This window comes from Malania oleifera, chromosome 8, assembly GCF_029873635.1.
Source record: "Malania oleifera isolate guangnan ecotype guangnan chromosome 8, ASM2987363v1, whole genome shotgun sequence".
Taxonomy (NCBI): domain Eukaryota; kingdom Viridiplantae; phylum Streptophyta; class Magnoliopsida; order Santalales; family Ximeniaceae; genus Malania; species Malania oleifera.
Genome location: NC_080424.1, coordinates 73,685,003 through 73,705,220, shown reverse-complemented (window position 1 = coordinate 73,705,220; position 20,218 = coordinate 73,685,003). Strand labels below are relative to the sequence as shown.

General features: G+C 36.1%; 1 protein-coding gene across 1 annotated transcript; it reads right to left on the bottom strand.

Moving 5' to 3' along the window:
* Window positions 1-8,737: 8,737 nt before the first annotated feature.
* On the bottom strand, window positions 8,738-9,827 carry LOC131161558 (uncharacterized). Its single transcript, XM_058117395.1, has one exon. It carries the CDS (start codon window positions 9,383-9,385, stop codon window positions 8,909-8,911), a length of 477 nt encoding a protein of 158 aa, XP_057973378.1. The 5' UTR covers window positions 9,386-9,827; the 3' UTR covers window positions 8,738-8,908.
* Window positions 9,828-20,218: the final 10,391 nt, after the last annotated feature.

The window sequence follows — 20,218 nt, the reverse complement described above, 5'->3', positions numbered from 1 at the left end:
ATCTCAGTCATAACCTGCTGAGCCACGCTACGTAGTACTATGTCAGAATCAGTCCCGCTTGCACCCGAGGGCCCTGCCCCATCACTGCCACTCGCATGGGCACTACCTCCTCCTGGATCCACCCTCGAAAACAATAGACGTAACTTAGGAACCCTATACTTATATCTTACACACCTAACATAGTTACTTATCCTAACTTCCTCAACTCATTCCTAACTCTAGTCCTACATTCTAGAAACACAACCCGACAATAGTTTACTATGATTTTCCTAAAATTATCACCCTAGGAAAAATACAGAAACTACCACGGAAGTCCTGCCTCTAAACTGTAGAACAAAACCTTAAATCATTTTCCTATACTTTGGTATCATTTCCATTGCACTATAAAGTCTACAGAACCTAGCAACCTAGGCTCTGATACCAAACTACCCAATAGATCATAATCAACCTGAACCCGTGGGTACCAGCGATACATCAGAAGTACAGTACGGAAGCCTAGGCAGTAGGAAACATAAAATCATAAACATCTCAGGATACTATATACACAATACTATCCATCACACTACCAGAGTTACTAAGTCCATTGTAAACATATTTGTATACAACCCAAAAAAGACCTAGGGTTACTTTCCACAAAATCCATTTGACCTTATCAAAATACGTACCCTCTAGAAAGGGCTGATCAGCTATATCTATCTCAGCGAAGCTCTATCCACTCTCTTATCAGGGGCTCCTGAAATATTCATATAATTCGAGATAAGACACCTCTCAGTAAGGGAAATAAACTAATATCAGTGTGTGGCAACATGAGTTTTCCCGTATCATACATAAATTTTATACATACATATATATATATACGCATGTCTAGTAAGCTGTCTGTATCATTTCTGGGAAAAACATGTATAATCATAGAATGGCAGAACATACTGGATTTTTATAAGCGTAAATCATCTTATATAATAATAATATGAAAACAACCCTAGATGGTTAGCTGGCTATTGTCATGTATTACCCCCACATGACTGGGTTGGGTGGCTCAAAGGCGGGACCTGACAATGGTTGGCCAACCACTACCAAGTCAAAAGTACAATTTGTAAGTCCGATAGGTCTTCTAGACCTGATTCGTACACCAGGGGCGTCCACACTTCTTATAAACCACATCAATTATCCGTCATCACGCCATCCCATACGATAGCGTTAACACAATATCATGATGATCATGAACTCATAGCATCGGTATCGTGCAAGTGATTGCCTAAACCAAGTCAACTAGGTTCTGATAACATGTCCATATAATCAAACTGTGATACATGGATATTTCATACTAATAATTGCCAAGTTAATAACATTACATCATTTTGTATATGTACATACATCATGAACATCATCGGCTCGTACGCCGGCATTTCATATGTTAACATAGCTTGGCCCGTACGCCAGAAAATCATATCCATAGTTCGGCCCGTACACTGACAAAACATATCCATAGCTCGGCCCGTACGTCGGCAAAACATACCCATAGCTCATCCCGTACGCCAACAAATCATATAAAACCCTCAGCCCGTATGTCAGTTTTTCATTATAAAAATCCATATCATTATCATGTTCTCAGAAAACAGTTATTCATCGTAAATTCTACTCATGCCACACAAAATGGGTTTTACATTTATTCTGAACATACCGTCATTTACAACAGTATTTCCCAACATAATACACACACACACACACACACACACATATATATATATATATATATATATACATATATCTTTCTAAAATCAAATGTTATAAAAGCATACTTATAATTTTCTTAAACAACTAACTTAGTTTATCCCCTTACCTGATTCCTGAAAAGCCCCTAAAATAATCAGCTCAACACCCACGGGATTCCCTGTTCAACACCCTGAAAATGATATTTCCCATAACTAAACTTTAGTATTTCTACGCGTACTACGCTTTCTACAACTGTCGGAAAGTCAAATACTGAGTAGAAAGCCTTACCCTAGATCTGGGATGGATTCCAAACTAGCCCCACCAATGATCCACTCCAGTAGATTTGCAGAAAACTTCCCCAGGAGTGTCGTGGTGGCTTCAAATCATCGAACTGGCAAAAGATCGGCTCGAAATCTTAGAAAGAAGGAGGGAAAACTGAAAGAAAAAAGAGAGAGAGAGGGAGAATTCCTATGGTAAAAAATCAACTAAAAATCGCGTTTAGGGCTACTTATACACTAGCCTTCATCGATGAGCCACGTCACCTCATCGACGAGGTCAAGAAGACAATTTTTCGACAAACTCTTCCCTCATTGATGAAATTCAGAAATGCCCAAAACATCTTCTCAATACTTTCTCGTCGACGAAACTCTCCCTCGTTGACGAGCCCCTCATGCTCTCTCGTCGACGACCCCCCTGAGTTCTTCGATGAGGCTCTATTTTCTTTTTCCCTTTCCCCCTTCTTTTATTATTTAAATATTATAATTTCTCTGGATCACTACAAGGACATTGTTCAAAATGTATTTGTGCTAGCTAATATGTCCTAACAATTAGACTAAGAGCAACTAGGAGTATATTATTATTTACGGAACAGTGCTCTTTGGAGGATGGAAAGTATCCTTTAGATATGATCACAATTTAGAGCAAGGATACGAACAAAGGAATAGGAGAAACCTTACCGAATATGATCGTGGTTTGGTAAGGAGTCCTATGGATGGGATGGTGAAGTTCAAAGGGAATATTTTGATTTAATCAATAAAACTTGAATCCCTTAGTGGTTGCCTCTAATATTGATCATAGCAAGATATCTTATGAAAAGCACACTTAATATATATATTAATCATTTATGATTAATAGTGCTTTAGGTCAAGGTGATGACTTAATTTTGATTAAAGAGTTTAGGATTAAATGATATATGGCAAGACGAATTCCCTAAAGCTCAATTCTGTGAAATGGACAAAGTATGCTTAACTTAAGATGTTTATATTTAAAACATGAGTTAAGCAATAGGAAATATATACTAGGCACAACTGCCCTGTCCATTTGGAAGCGGATATGTATACTAAGCTTCTATATTTTGAACCAAAGCCATCTCCCAAGCCTATTGACATTACTAACCCCTAAATCTAATCCTAGGGTCTAAGGAAAAATTAACTAGTTTGATAAATTTCATTTAAATCCATTTTTCCATAGGTCCTACGAGGTTTGCTTTGCTGATTATCCATTTCATTTCTTTTTTTAAGCCTCTGGAACTTTTGAGTAAACAATTAAACCATACGTGCCACATAGTTTTGCAAAATAAGTAAGTATTGAATATACATAAAAGATTATGCTTATTTATTCTGTTTTTTCTCAATAAGGCATGACAATAAAATTTGTAAGATAAACCCTCTTGAAAAGATTTATTTCTTTTAGCTCCTAAGGGTTTATTTGAACTATACTTCTTATTTTTGGATTTGAAGATCATTTCAAAATAATTTTCAATTTTTCTTTCTAAGCAGATGATTTTCAACACTTTCATAATCTTCTTCTTCTCTAAGGTGGCATGATATTTTCTTAGATCTTTTAATTGTTTTTCCAACCTTCTTTTTCATTTTTCAAAAATATTTTTTGTTTAGACACCCTAGCTAGAATCTTATTCATTTTCAATAAAATACATTCTAGTTCCTTATTAGAGGGCATGCCATTATCATTAGATTTATTGCATGATTCAGCATCGAATATATCATAATAACACTCAAATAAATCAATGCATGCATCATAAACGGTATTATTATCAAAAACAATAGATGATTCATCAAATAGTTTATCTCATGTTTTGGCACAATAATCATCACATTAAACATCACATGAATTAATACATGCATTATTGTCAAAGTAGTCAATAGAGGCAACTGATGATTCAATATATGATATATCACAAGATTCAACATAAGAATCATCACATGCTTCATTACACGAATTAGTAAATGAGATAGGGTAAGATTCATATACCTTATCATCTACTAATGCAACCTGCTCATGATTAGCCACTACCCGATCATTTAGGCTTGGAGCGTTTGGAGTGACAATCTCCTTTTCTTAGGTCTCTCCATATCTCTTTTCCAACTCAACCCAAGTCTCCCTCGCATTTGTATATGCCATAATCTCAAGTAGAATATTAGTCTTTAAAGCACAATACAGTAAATCCATGGCATGTGAATTTGCATGCATCAAAGTAATAGCATTTTCATTTACAGGCATACAAATTCCTTTAACAATCACTTGTCAAGCTCGCCAGTCCATTACTTTTATAAATATGCTCACTCTAAATTTCTAAGCGGTGTAATCAACACCACAAAAAATCGGAGGGCTGAAAGGTGATCGTCCCTCGATGAATGGGGATACAACAATGTGAGTCATCTCAATCTTTAGCAAAAACATTTAAGTCAATGCCACGAGACTTTGATACCAATTGTTGGAATTGGTGTATTCCCAAGAAGAAGGTGAATAGAGTATTAAAAAATTTTCTCCTAGGTTTAACGTCCAACAACAGTATAACACAACTTAGGGTCTGTCTATGCAATTATAAACCTAATCATTCACAATAATAAATAAAAAACATTCAAGTGCTGAAATTTAAATTGTGAAAATTAAAAATAGACACAAAAAATGTTATCGAGGTTCGGCCAATGCTGCCAACGTCCCCACCTCAGCTCGCAAGCCCTAGGATTATCACTATTGCTCACTTAACGAGTGGAGCGACACCGATTACAACCAGGTCAAATTACCAGGATTGACCTCAACCTTTACACACTCTCCTTACGAGGTGGAGAAGGCCCTAACAACTAATCCTTACGGGATAGATCAAACCCCCTCAGGCCATGCTTAGAATACAACAATGAAATACAAATTTGTGTGCAATTCAAAGTGCTTCTATCACAAGAAGATTATGTACCGATATGCACATGCAATAACTAGTGCACTTCCAAATTATAGATCTATAAGCTTAGTGAAGATATGTGAACCTACTCTCAAGATATTGTCAATATGCAATCAAAGTATGAGAGTGTGCTGTAACAATATCTTTGAAACAATGTATATCAATATATCAATCACAAATAAAGTTTCAAATATTTTCAAGAGAAAGATCAAATATCTCAAAATGATTTTCAAAAACTTTAAGCACAAGAGATATTTTATAAACCAAGCTTGTCAAAAAATATTTGCTTCCAAACACAAGACAAGCTTAAGAATCTTGCAGTCAAAATGCAAATACTCACAAGCTAGCAAGATTTTCCCCACATAATAAATTTATGAACTAAATCTAGGGGGAACATTTTTGGCTTAACTCTCTTTTAGAAAATCAACAATCAACACAACAATGAGAGTTTAAGCAGTGTAGGATGATTTAAAATACTCTTACTCGAATAGGTTTTGCAAAAGAATGATCAAAGGATGAGTATTTGACTTTAAGTATGAAGAAGGAGCTCTAAAAAATTCAGAGGATATTTTCTTAATCAAACTCTCTAATCTCAGCTTAATCTTGCAAATGAAGTCATATATATAAACATGCCAAATATTTTGACCGTTGGGGATATTAGGGAATATATTAAATTTGTTTTAAACATGTTTAATCAAAATAACCCTAATTTATCTTGAATTACCTGCGGTAAAATTTTGTCAACCCGAGAGGTTCGGTCGACCAGATTTGAGGTTTAGTCGACCATATCACTAAGTTTGGTCGACCGTGACATTTTTGAACTAAGGTTTTGGTCGACCAGATTAAGGCAATTTTGAACCCTCCAAGGTTCGGTCGAACAGAGCATGTTTGGTTGACCAAATTCAGAGGTTCGGTCGACCAGGTCAAATTTGAACTAAGAATTCGGTTGACTAAGGCGTTGGGATTTCCCCACGTGTCAATTCAATCGATTGTATGTGCCCAGTTCATTTGAAAATGGTCGACTAACCAAATTCAAAATGTTGACTTAAGTTCGGTCGACCGAAGCTTCTATGTAGGTTTGGGTTCGATCGACCGAACACACTTAAAGTGTGCATTTAAGTCCCGATTTGAGTTTAAAGTTATGTGTAGGGACCTAGGGTCTATCTAAGGTCAAAACTCTTTAATTTAACCTAAAAAACCTTGCATCGGTCGACCACCCAAAGTCTTTCTACGGTCATTATTGAGCTTATAGTCCTATTATGCATGTCATGCATTAATTATTACAGACCTTGAATTATAATTACAGACCTGAATGATAAATATGAGACAATATAATGCAACTTGAAATAAACAAGGACTTCATGCTCTGCTCCTCTACATTTCCATGGAATGCACCGAATGATGTGCTCGTTTAAGTGCTTCTCGGCTTTCTAATTACTTCATCATCTGAGTTTACTAAAACATAAACCTGTTCAAATACTCAAAGTACACAGATGAGATACTGTGATTTGTCATAATCAAAATAAAGATCTAACTAAAAAGTCAACAGTTAAAGTAATGAAATTGACGAACCTAGTCATTTGACTTTGGTTACGTCGGTTTGTAGAATGCCTATTCCTAAAAATAGATTTGTTTTAGTTGGATAATTACTATTAGTTATATATAAAATTATGTTATTGCTACAAAACAAATAAAAATATAAAATATTTTATGAGTTCATAATAAGAAATAGATATGGAATAATTATTCTCAAATTTTATCATAAGATGTCTATTCCTTTTCTTATTATATGTTGAATGAAAAAATTAGAAATATATAAAAAAAATTTATTCACTTAATTTTTAAAATTTAAATTATATTTTATCTTATTTTAAAAAATAACTATTTGGCCTAACCAATTCATCTCCTTGTTACCTTACGAGAAGGTGGGACTCCTTGGTGGTTGACATATTTTTATGTTTTATTTTCTCCTAGCGTTGGGCTAGTTTAGTGGGTGGTTGGATTATTATGGGCTTCATATATTGGGCCCAGAGGAAGGGGGGTGGTGGTGTCAGTTCCTAATTATTATTTAACTTTTGTCAGGTAGCAGAAAGTGGAGAGGATGAAGGTTATTACCGTTATGGGTCAAATAAAAAAATCAAACCAAATCGTGGAATTTTTAGTATTCTTAAATCGAAATCAAAATTAAATCGAATATATTATTTCTTGGAAAATATTTTTTTCAATTTTTTTAATTAATTTTCTAATTATTCAAAAATTACTGTTGAAAATCTATTGGACATTTTGATTTCTAAATATTAAATAGATGTATAAACATACTAATTAAGTAATTATTTTAATATATATATATAATTTAAATTTCAATCAATTTTTTCAGTTCTTCGGCTCGGTTATATTTTGGAAATCAAAACCGAAACTGAAATAAAAAATTTACATTTACTAAGATCAAAATCGAAATCGAATACCAAAAAACCAAACTGCTTATAATTTTGATCCAATTTTCAGTTTTTCGATAATTTTTTTACACCCCTAGTAAAGAGAATGGAGAGGGTCTATTAGAAATTAAAGCATTGAACCAAAACTCGTAGGAGAAGCTCTAGCTTTAAAGGAATACAATGAGAATTACTATATAAAATAGTGATTTTAAAGGATAACAAAATTACATAATACAAGTTAGTCACTAGATCTAGGTGTGAACTAACACTAGTGTGGCGGAGTTCAAATTTAATATATGTAATAAAATTTGTTATTATAAAATTTGCCATCAAGAGGATGACCGCAAAAAAGAGTGTTTTAAACCCCCAGGGTGTGATTCAAGTGGTAGTGCGGGTTGCAGGAGTGCCTTTCACAAGGTCAAGTATTCAAATTCTCTCAGGTTCGTTTCCGCTCTTAGATTCCTGAAATTTACCTAACTTTGGAGTTGTGGGCTTGAGTTCAAGAGGCGCGAGATTAGTCACATGAAACATAAAAACGGACATGTGGAAACCTGATACGTAATAAAAAAAAAAAAAAAACTTTTAGGAGTAATTTATTATTATTATTATTATTATTATTATTATTGTAACTAATGATATGTAATTCAAGGTTCAATTAATTTACAATGTGAAGTAGTTTTTTATTGATGATCCGCTTCCAAGTAAATAGTCAGAAGATTCCAAACCCTAACCAACAACATTTTTCTTCATGTCTTTCTCGATGGGACAACTTGTCGGCATTGTTAACATTATTATGATAAAACATAACAAAAAAATATTTACTATGCTAAAAATATGAATCAATATTATATGTTTGCATTGTGCTATAACTTATAGTAATTGTATTAAATTATAATGATAATAATAATAATATTATTATTATTCTATTTTTAAGTTGAATCAAAAACATTTCTAGGACATCAAATTGATTAAAATATGAAGCTTTCATGTAAAATTTTTTAGTTTAACAAATTCAAATTGTGGGGAAAAAATTAGAATGAGAAATAAACTAGTTTCTGTTTCATAATTCATATGAGTTTCCAATCAAATTTTCAAAGGAAAAAATTTATGCATCTCAAAATCTTAAGAAAAAAATTGTCAATTAGTAAAAAAATATTGCTTCTCCACTTTAATTAAGTGCCACCAAATTTGTTATAACTAGAGGAGTATTTTACTTCCAGAAAATGATTCCACCAATTCCAGCACTACAAAAAGAATTGCAAACAATTTTTCTGTTTCTTAAAAAGGTAAGATATGTCTGTCATCATTTATTTATTTATCTTAAGAAGCACATTTGATTTCTTTTAATGGATAAGATGAGATAAAAAAATAATTAAAAAATGGGGAAGCCTTTTTCAAATTATGCATTATTTGTTCTTCACTCTGCAGAAAAAAACAGGAGCAGCCATTGAAGAATGACAGCCCAAAACATCAAATTCCTGTTTACAGACACCCACATTCGAAGCAAATTAAGAACCAGACACAACTTAAGAGACAATTTAATTCTTCGAAATCTCGAAGCTCAGAGCAAATCGCTCTTCTGCTCAGCGACGGCATAGCTTTTGCTGCGCGGGTACATCAAATTGTTCTTGGCATGAACACTGCCCTCCTCAAAATCACAGGGCTCGTCCTCGTCGATTCTCCCCATCGCAACACTGCTGCTCCTGGGCACGCCCTTCGACCCAGTCGCCGGCGGTTTCCGGATCTGCTGCTGCAAGTACAGATCCATTTCGATTCGGTTCGACAGTCGCTTAGCAGAGGCAGCCCGGACGAGCTCCCTGAAATCATCGCCGGAGTCGGAGGATCTGGAGGAGCTGACGCTGAAGCTCTTGGGGAGGGTGTACATCCCGCCCGACGAGCAGCCGGCGGCGGCGCCGGAACCCACCCTGTCGGCGCAACTGGTCAGGCTTCGGACGTATAAGTCCTTCGCTTTGCCCAGAACTCTGATGGGCACTGTGATGATCCGCATGAACCTGCTCTGGTTTCCCCTGTTTCTCATGCTGAACTCCGTTTTGCTCTGTAAAGAGGGTGTGTGAAGGTAATGAGAGAAAATGTGAGTTCCAGAAGGGCGAAGAAGCTTGGAGATTTGGAATGGAAGGCAAGCAGTGTGGGAAATGGGTATGGGCTTTGAGGGGTTTAGTAGAAGCAATATTATATACCAAAAAACAGGGGAGAGAGGGTGGATTTTAAAACAGAGGAAGGTGTGTGAGGACGGGTGGGACGTGAGAATGGGAAATAGTACTAGTATACAAATTGGCACACAGCATTGGAAAAGTAGGAGATAAGGACCAAGTCTAGAATGAATAAGAAGCAGGTGTAGGCCAAGATTGAAAATTTATAGGAGGGGATTGTGATTTTGCCAGAATTTGACTTCTCTGTTCTGCTAATTCTAAATTTATAATCTAATCTTGTATACACATTGCTGATTCATCACATGGCGTGGGAGTTTCAACCATATCAACAAGTTCTTTTTTTATTGGTAATGTGGTGTGGATGGCGATGAGGCAGCTGATGGACAGTTGACACGCCATTCTAGCTTTCAATGTCGTAGTCGGTGACACACAAATTGACATGTCACTCCCAACCCCACCCCCTCGCCCTCGTCTGCCCATGGGTGGCAAAGTGGGTCAAGTAGTTTGGGTTCGGCGGGTAAGATTTAAAGAGGTGGGCACTTGAGGTTGACCCGTCTGCATACAAATGAGCAAAAGCAAATAGTCCCATTTATACAAGTGGGTAAAAAGCAAAAAATTTTAGATTTCTCCTCGGAATAATGGATACATACTTATTAGTAGATAATGATGAAGGCCAATATTTTTGTCTTAGTAACTATTGACATATACACAAAAACTCATCAATAAAGGCCTAAGTTAATAATTTTAAGAATTATTGATAACAACAGTAAAATCACTAGTACATTGCTAAAATCCTTCACTAGTAGTTTTAGAAACTGTTATAACAAATTTCTCATGCTAACAAATACTAAATCATTGGTGAAATTAAAAAATTGTTCGTATAAACCTGATTCTGTCGATGTATGGGAATGAATAAGCTAGTGATGAAGACAAAATAATAAGTTCTTAAATTGCGTGCATATGGTAATTAAACTCTTTAGCACATATTTCTTACATAAATTTAATGGTAAAAAACCTAAAACAAGAAACATGTGACGAAATCATTAGTAAGGAATCATACGATCACTAACAAAGGTTGTCACGATGTCCCGAAACGCATGTGCCCCGGGGTGGTGAAATAAAAATTGTTTTATATTTTCAAGAAAAAAATAAGAATATTAGACTCACCACTAACCTTTTAGTGTGGTTAGAATACTTGATTACTACCCAATTAATGATAGAATTGGTTTGCGTTACCAAAACTGGGATCGAAAGTTCGGTTATACGAGGGGAAGGTACGAGCACCTCCTACACGTCCGTTCTTACGAACGATACCTAATTAATTATGAAATTATTCCTAAGTAAATTTAAAAGGTCTTTAAAATTACTCCCTTTTAATGAATTTTTGAAATATACGAGTAAAGAAATTAATCACAAAAATATAAATAATATATATTCCCTTAGAGCTAAAGCTACGTGAAGCCCGAAAGCTCGTACCTCTTTTTTGAAATCATAGGGATAAAAAAAATTGAAAATATTTAATAATAATAATATATATATAAATATATAATAATACTAAAATATAAAAATAAGTACCATAGTACATAATAATAAATATACACTATAATAAGTAATACTATATATTAATATACTAAAAAATACCCTAATAAGTTCTATATACTAATACACTAAAGATACCATAATAAGTAATACACTATATATTAAAATACTAATAAGACTCTAATAAGTAATACTAATATATTAAAGATACCATAATAAGAATACCATAATGTACCAAAATACTAAAAACAATATAATATGTAAAACTAAATATAAACATATAACAATATAGAAGTGTCATAATATCATATATACTACCATAATAAGAATTATACCATAATAATAATCGATCGCAATACTTAATAAAATACCATAATGGTAAACAACCTTTCTATATAATAATGATACCCTAATAATAAACTACCATAATAATAATAATAATAATAATAATACCTTAATAATATCCTACCATGTTAATAATGAGAAAACTACATAATGATAATCCAAAACCCTAAATATTAAACGTACAACTTGAATATTGCCTATTTAAATAAATACAACGAAAACCCTACATATTAAACATACAATTTGAATATTACGTACTTAATAATATACGACAACAAAAATTACTACACTTAAATACTGAACAATATAATACTTACCACCCAAAAAAAAAAAAAAATCCTACAATAATGAGAACAAAACACTTAATATTTACAATAGTATAAACATAGACATCAATAATTAAAAATCCTTAAACAATAAATATAAGTTAATTAATATTAGCGTTAGGAATATAATCATGGATAATAATAATGAAAACCCCTACTACAATCATACTAAACCAATTAATATTAACATAATACACATGGATATTTAAATAATAATAATAATAATAATAATAATAATAATAATAAAAATAAAAATAATAAAATCACACATCAATATTAAATTGACTTAATATACACAATAACACAACTATAAACAGCTATATAAATATATTATAATAATGAATCCCTACAACCTACTCCAAAATATTAAACATTAGTCTATACATATTTAAATAACAATTTTTAACCCAACGAAACATTATTCAACATATATACAATGTTAATACCAAAAAAGATTTAAACTTTAAAACAAAAAAAAAAACATGTGTGCATGCGTATATACATACGAGTGTGTGAACAGTGTGTGTGTGTGTGTGTAGAGAGTTTACAGCCGGGGGTTCCGCCGAAGTTGGGTGGTTGGTGGTTGGCCGTGGACGTGATGGCTGTTAGGCGGGGAGCTCGTGTGGCTGGATCTGCAGGGAGCGTGGTACAACTGGGAGTCACATGGTCGTAGTTGCAGGCGAGGAGGAGGAGGCACCATTGGAGTTGGAGGGGCTGCCGGAGTGATGGTAGTTCAGGCGGTCGTGAAGTCGTTCGGTTGTGTAGCGAGCGAAGCAGCCGAGGTTGTCGTTGGTGCGGTTGTTGATGAGGCTGGGTCGCTCCTGCTGTGTGTGACTACGACTCCGGTAGTGAGGACGTGTGGGAGCGAGTTGTGTGGTTGAGGGTGGCTGAGTTGCTCCTACTGTGTGTTGCAGCGCCTCTGGCAGTGAGGACGTGAGAGTGATGATGAAGCTGGAAGAGGTGCGTCTTCGATAGTCTGGTAAAGGGCGGTGACAGTTTCCCAGTGGCCATAATCTGGGCTACTGGGCAGTGGTGGTTGTGGCAAGTGATAGTGGTGCTTGGTTGGTGGCTGTGGTGTGTTAGTGCGGTGAGAAAGAATGATATGGAAGGGAGAGAGGGGTAGGAGATGAGGAGAAGCCGTTGTAACATCCTCAAAATTTCACCATTTTTTTTTTAATTTAACATATTACTCTAATATTTGAATATAATGGGCACCCCTATGCAGCGGAAAAAATAAATCACATAACCACATATACATGTATATACAATACCGGAATTCAGTATTTTCAACCATAGCTACATAATACATTTTTCTCTCCAGTGTCAACTACCCAAAAATACAAAACCCTAGACAAAGTTTACCCTATAACTAAGGTGACCAAGTGATCTCTATTCGCGAGCCTGATCTGCTCGCCTAGCTGACTCGCTTGAAAAATGTTAAAGTAATGGGGTGAGTCGACGCTCAGTAAGTGGAAATATGCTATTACTAGTGTGTGGCAACCAAGTCATAAAATTATAATAATAGTATTTAAAATTGCATGTTCTAGAAAATCTATAAAACACATGTATAAATGCTTAAAACATTTGTATCATCTGAGCTTCCTATCATTCATACTACTATAACATACTACATACAATAAAAACTATAAAACTGTATACATATACATAACTGTGTTCTTTCCCTGAGACTCTATATGTCATGATTTGACCCTTTATGACAAAGTTGTGCGGCACGTAGGCAGGACTTAACCTGGTCGGCCCTCCAGGTAAGTCATCATACTCTACACTACCTCAGCCCGACCAAACTGCATCCACTCCTAAGCGCGGGACTGGCTGCTACCTCGTCTAACTGGCCCCCTCTACCCAACATACTAGGGAACTGCATCCTCTCCAAGCACGGTTAGACGGTACCTACACACTATCTGAGATATGTGGTTGCACTTTATCTGTATATAGAAATGGTACCGTGCTCTGTAAACTGTATCTATCTGTAATATCTCCACAGGGATCTAATACTATATAAGTACATCTATATATATACTTTTTTGTTTTCATTATGTTTCCAAAATAACCATAACACTATAATTTTGTACTATAAATACTGTAAAATCTAAGTAATTGTAGCATCTCGATGCTATAACTGTATAATTTGTCTTTATAAACTGTGTGTTATGGTATTCAGGAAAATATAGAAGTCTGTAAAAACTATGATATACTGAACTGAATAAAATCTATATAAATATGTCTGTTAATCATCTGTGAATAACTGTATATACATGCTATATAACATGATATGCCGAAGTACTGTATAAATTTTACATCAGGAAAATATCTACTCAGGCCACACAACATTAAAACATTCGTTCTGTAAAAACTGCAAAATAACTATTATATATGTATCTATGAAAACTCTGTTAATATTCTTAAAACCCTAGCATAGTATATTTTCCTTACCTTATCTCTAAAAATCCCCTACTGTACTCTAACCCGATACCTGTAGGGTTCTCCACTCAACACCCTGAAATCACATCCCCCAGAACAAAATATCAGTATTTCTTCGTGTATTGTATTTCTTATAACTGAGGGAAAGACAAATACCTAATAAAATGTTTTACCCTGAGATTGGGACGAAATCCAAACCAACTCCACCAATGATTAGCTCCAGCAGACTTGTAGAGAACTTCGCTAGAAGCATCGTGGTGGCTTCAGATCTTCGATTCGGCGTAAAATGGGCTCGAAACCGAAGAGAGAAGAAGGGAGGGGCATAGAGAGAGAAAGAAGAAAGAATTTGAGGCAAATAATGCTGAAAAATCCGGGTTTCACTATTTATAAAGCCGGATTCGTCGACGAGACATGCATCTCGTTGATGAGTCCTCCAATAATTTTGTCGACAAACTTCCCCCCTCGTCGACGAATTTCAGACTGTCCAAAAAAACCCTTCTCGGTATCTTCTCGTCGACGAGGTCCCCTTATGTGCTCGTCGACAAAGTCCCTGTGTTCGTTGACGAGGCCATATGTAAGAATTCTGGGTTATTATCTCCAAAGTGTAATGTCATCGGCGAACACTTCCTACTGCCTCCTTCTGTTTCTGTTTCCATTTCCCTCTCTCTTTATTATTTAAATATCATTATTTTTCGGGTCGTTACATTCACCCCTCCTTATAAAATTTCATCCTTAAAATTTACTATCTGTATTTCCATCTATACACTCCATCATTGTGAAAAGGAAAAGGGTCTACTTATTTTATTACTTGCCCTCATTTGTGGCAGAGGAATACCATGGTTACATTTATGTTCTGGGAAATTACACATATAAAACTAAAAACTATCTACTAACTAAAATCAATACATGTACCTGCAAAGGAAACTTATCTAACTATTATACTTTACCTGAGTACCTCTATACCTCTTGGAACAACTGCAAGTATCTCTATCTGATCTGCTCCTCGAGTTCCCAAGAAGCTTCCTTTATAGCGTGATTTTTCCACAAAACTTTTACTAATTGAATTTCCTTGGTGTGCAGTACTTGTGTCTTTTTGTCTAAAATCTGTACTAGTGTTTCTTCATAAACTAATGAATCCTTCAGCTCTATATCTGCATAACTGATTATGTGGGACAGGTTTGGGATGTATTTCCTTAACATAGCAACATGAAACACGTCATGAAGTGTAGCCAAAGATGGTGGCAACGCTAGCCTATAGACAACTGACCCTATTCTCTCAAGTATCTCAAAAGGGCCAATATACCTAGGGCTCAACTTGCCCTTCTTTCCAAACCTCATAACTCCTTTCAGAGGAGCTATCTTCAAAAATACTCAATCTCCCACGTCAAATTTTAACTCTCGGCAGCGAGTATCTACATAGCTTTTCTGCTGACTCTGTGCTGTATTAATTCTTTCTTTAATTAGTTGGACCTTGTCACAAGCCTACTGTACTATCTCTGGACCAAAAATTAGCCTTTTGCCTACGTTATCCCAGAAGAGATGAGAACAACATCTTCTACCATACAATGCCTCGTATGGAGCCATGCCGATACTAGCCTGGTAGCTGTTATTATAAGCAAATTCAACTAATGACATAAACTGAATCCAACTGCCTCCAAAATCAAGCACACAAGCACGAAGCATATCCTTTAGTGTCTGAATCGTCATCTCAATCTGACCATCTTTCTGGGGATGAAAAGCAGTGCTAAAAGCTAACTGCATATCCATAGCCTCCTGAAAACTTTTTCCAGAATCGTGAAGTAAACCGTGGATCTCGGTCCGAGACTATGGATACTGGTACTCCATGAACACGAACTATCTCCTGAACATATATCCCTGCTAGTCTATCCATGGAATAACCGATTTCAATAGGGATGAAATGAGCTGTTTTTGTCAGACAATCTATAACCACCCAAATTGCATTCAGTCCCGCACTAGTGGTAACCCCGTAACAAAGTCCATCGAAACGTGGTCCCATTTCCATTCTAGAATGAACAATGGTTGTAACTGTACTACTGGCACGTCAAACATTGCTGAATAAACTCAGCTATCTCCCTCTTCATTCCACTCCACCAGAAATATTCTTGCAGATCCCTGTACATTTTAGTGCTACCTGGATGTATAGTGTATAGGGATCTGTGAGCCTCCTCCAATATAGTCCTCCTGATCTTGGTATCTGCAGGAACACATAGCCTAGTACGGAAATGCAGGGCTCCGTCATTTGATATACTAAATTCCTCTCCCTAACCGTCTCGTACTATAGCCATTACCTCTATTAACTCCACATCACCACCCTGAGCTGCTTTAATCCTCTCGTATAGCGTAGGTTGAAACACTAGGCTGGCAACAAATGCTTGAGGACTCTCTTCTACCAATTCTATGTTGAGTCTCTCTAATTCCATTAGAATCGAGTGCGGAATCTCCATAACTGCCAGTATGGGCCCCCCTGATTTCCTGCTCAGAGCATCTGCCACTACATTTGCTTTTCCTGGGTGGTAACTAATCGTGCAATCATAGTCTTTAATAAGCTCTAGCCACCTTCTTTGCCTCATATTCAACTCTTTGTGGGTGAAGAAATAGTTCAGGCTCTTATGATCCGTAAAAATCTCACACTTTCCACCATATAGGTAATGCTTCCAAATCTTAAGAGCATACACTACTGCAACAAGCTCTAAATCATGGACAGGATAATTCCTCTCATATTCTTTAAGCTATCTAGACGCATACGCAATAACCCTACCGTGCTGCATCAACACACATCTCAAACCCTTTAAAGAGGCATCACTATATATTACGAACTCATCCTCCCCTGAAGGGATAGCCAATACTGGAGCTGAAACTAACCGCCATTTTAACTCTTAAAAACTCTGCTCACAGTCGTCAGTCTAGTCAAACTTTACTTTTTTCCTTGTAAGTCGTGTTAATGGACCTGATAGCATGGAGAAACCATCCACAAAGCGCCAGTAATAACATGCTAATCCCAGAAAACTCCCGACTTCCTAAACATTTCCCGGCCTTTCCCAACTCACCACTGCCTCTGTTTTACTTGGATCAACTGATACACCTGCTTCTGAGATCACATGGCCGAGAAATGTGTCCTGTTTTAACCAAAACTCTCACTTCTTAAATTTTTTATATAATTTCCTTTCTCTCAATATCTGCAACACCAGCCACAAATGATGCTCGTGCTCCTAAAAAATCCTCAAGTAGACCAGTATATCATCAATGAATACAACCACAAATTGGTCCAAATACTGATGAAACACCCGATTCATTAGATCCATAAATACTGCTGGTGCATTAGTCAACCCGAATGGCATCACCAAGAACTCGTAATGCCCATACCTGGTACGAAATGTGGTCTTCGAAATATATTCTGCTTTAACTTTCACTTGATGGTAGCCTGACCGCAGATCAATTTTAGAGTAAACCAGGGTCCCCTGGAGCTAATCAAATAAATCATCGATCATAGGGAGAGGATATTTATTCTTGACTGTCAGTTTGTTTATCTCCCTATAATCGATGCATAATCTCATGGTTCCATCTTTCTTTTTCACGAACAAAATTGGCACACCCAAAGGCGACACACTGGGCCTGATGAGACCTTTATCCAGCAATTCCTGTAACTGTTTTTTCAATTCTTTTAACTCTACCGAGGCCATACAGTATGGTGCTTTTGATATTGGTGTAGATCCCGGCAAAAAGTCTATAGTGAACTCAATCTCATGATTTGGTGGCAAACTAGACAATTCTTCTAGAAATACATCTGGGAATTCCCTCACTACTGGTATGTCAGCTTGTCCCAATTCTTCTTTTGAAAATTATTTTATGTATGCGACATAACCCTGACAACCACCCTGTAACAATCTCCTCACCTGAATAGCCGACACTAGCTATGGTGAGGCACACACACGTGAGCCCGCGAATCTAAATTCTGACTCGCTCGGGGGTCTAAAAATTACTTCCTTCAGATGACAAGCAATACTTGCGTGATAAGTTGCTAGCCAATCCATGCCCAGTATCAGATCAAACTCCTGCATATCTAGGACCACAAGATTGGCTAACAGCACTCTCTCCTGAATACTTACTGGAAAATTCCGGAGTACCCTCTTGCATCTAACCATATATCCCATCGGCGTACCCATAGACAGTTCTACATCTAGTAGCTGAGTCTCTACCCCAGTTATTTTGACATACCCCGCCGATATAAAGGAATGAGTGGCACCTGTATCAAACAAAACAAAAATTGTATATGGTAAAGCAGTAAGGGTATCTGTGACCATGTCTCCAGCCCTCTCAACATCTTCATGAATTTCTATATGGTGCATCCCTGAATTGGAGATGGACCTCCTTGCCCTCTAGAACTCCATGCTATCTCAGTTATAACTTGCTAAGCCACACTACATAGCACAAAATCTGAATCCCCACCTGCTGCGCCAGAAGGACCAGCACCATCATTCCCACTAGCGTGAGCGCTATTGCCTCCTGGGTCCATCCTGCAAACACATAGAACACTGTTTCATAATTCTATTTCCCTACAGACCCAACTTATTCAACTTAAACTCCAAATTCTCTATTAACCATCCCTCCTGATCCTAACTCCAAAATCCACTCCTGCAACCCAAACACATGACTCGTCGATAGTTTACTATGGTTTTCCTGAAATCGTCACCCCAGGAAAAATACGGAAACTACCACAAAATCCTGTATCCAGATCATAGAACAAAACCTCAAATTTTTTCCTATATTCTGGTATTATTTTCTGTTGCACTCTCGAGTTTACAGAACCTAGCAACCTAGGCTCTAATACCAAAAATGTAACATCCTCAAAATTTTTTTATTTTTATTATTTAACAAATTACTCTAATATTTGAATATAATGGGCACCCCTATGCAGCGCAAAACATAAATCACATAACCACATATACCTGTATATAAAATACCAGAATTTAGTAATTTCAACCATAGCTACATAATACATCTCTCTCTCCAGTGTCAACTACCCACAAATACAAAACCCTACACAAAACTTACCCTATAACTAGGGTGACCAAGTGATCTCTATCCGCGAACTTGATCTGCTCACCTAACTGACTCACTTGAAAAATGTTAAAGTAATAGGGTGAGTCGACGCTTAGTAAGTGAAAATATGCTATTACTAGTGTGTAGCGACCGATTCATAAAATTAAAATAATAGTATTTAAAATTGCATGATCTGGAAAATCTATAAAACACTTGTATAAAAGCTTAAAACATTTGTATCATCTGAGCTTTCTATCATTCATACGGCTATAACATACTACATACAGTAAAAACTATAAAATAGTATACATATACATAACTGTGTTCTTTCCCTAAGACTTTGTATGTCATAATTTGACCCCTCATGATAGGGCTGTGCGGCCCGTAGGCGGGACTTAATCTGGTCGGCCCTCTAGGTAAGTCATCATACTCTACACTACCTCAGCCTAACCAAACTGTATCCACTCTTAAGCGCGGGACTAACTGCTACCTCGTCTAACCAGCCCCCTCTTCCCAGCATATTGGGGAGCTGCATCCTCTCCGTGCACCATTAGACGGTATCCACACATTATCTGAGATATGTGGTTGCACTCTATCTGTATATAGCAACGGTACTTTGCTTTGTAAACTGTATTTGTCTGTAATATCTCCACAGGGATCTGATACTATATAAGTACACACACACACACACACACACATATATATACCTTTTCTATTTTCATTATGTTTCCAAAATAACCATAACGCTATAATTATGTACTATAAATACTGTAAAATTTAAGTAACTGTAGCATCTCGATGCTATAACTGTATAATTTGTCATTATAAACTGTGTGTTATGGTATTTAGGAAAACATAGAATTCTGTAAAAACTATGATATACTGAACTGAATAAAATCTATATAAATATGTCTGTTAATCATTTGTGAATAACTGTATATACATGCTATATAACATGATATGCCGAAGTACTGTATAAATTTTACA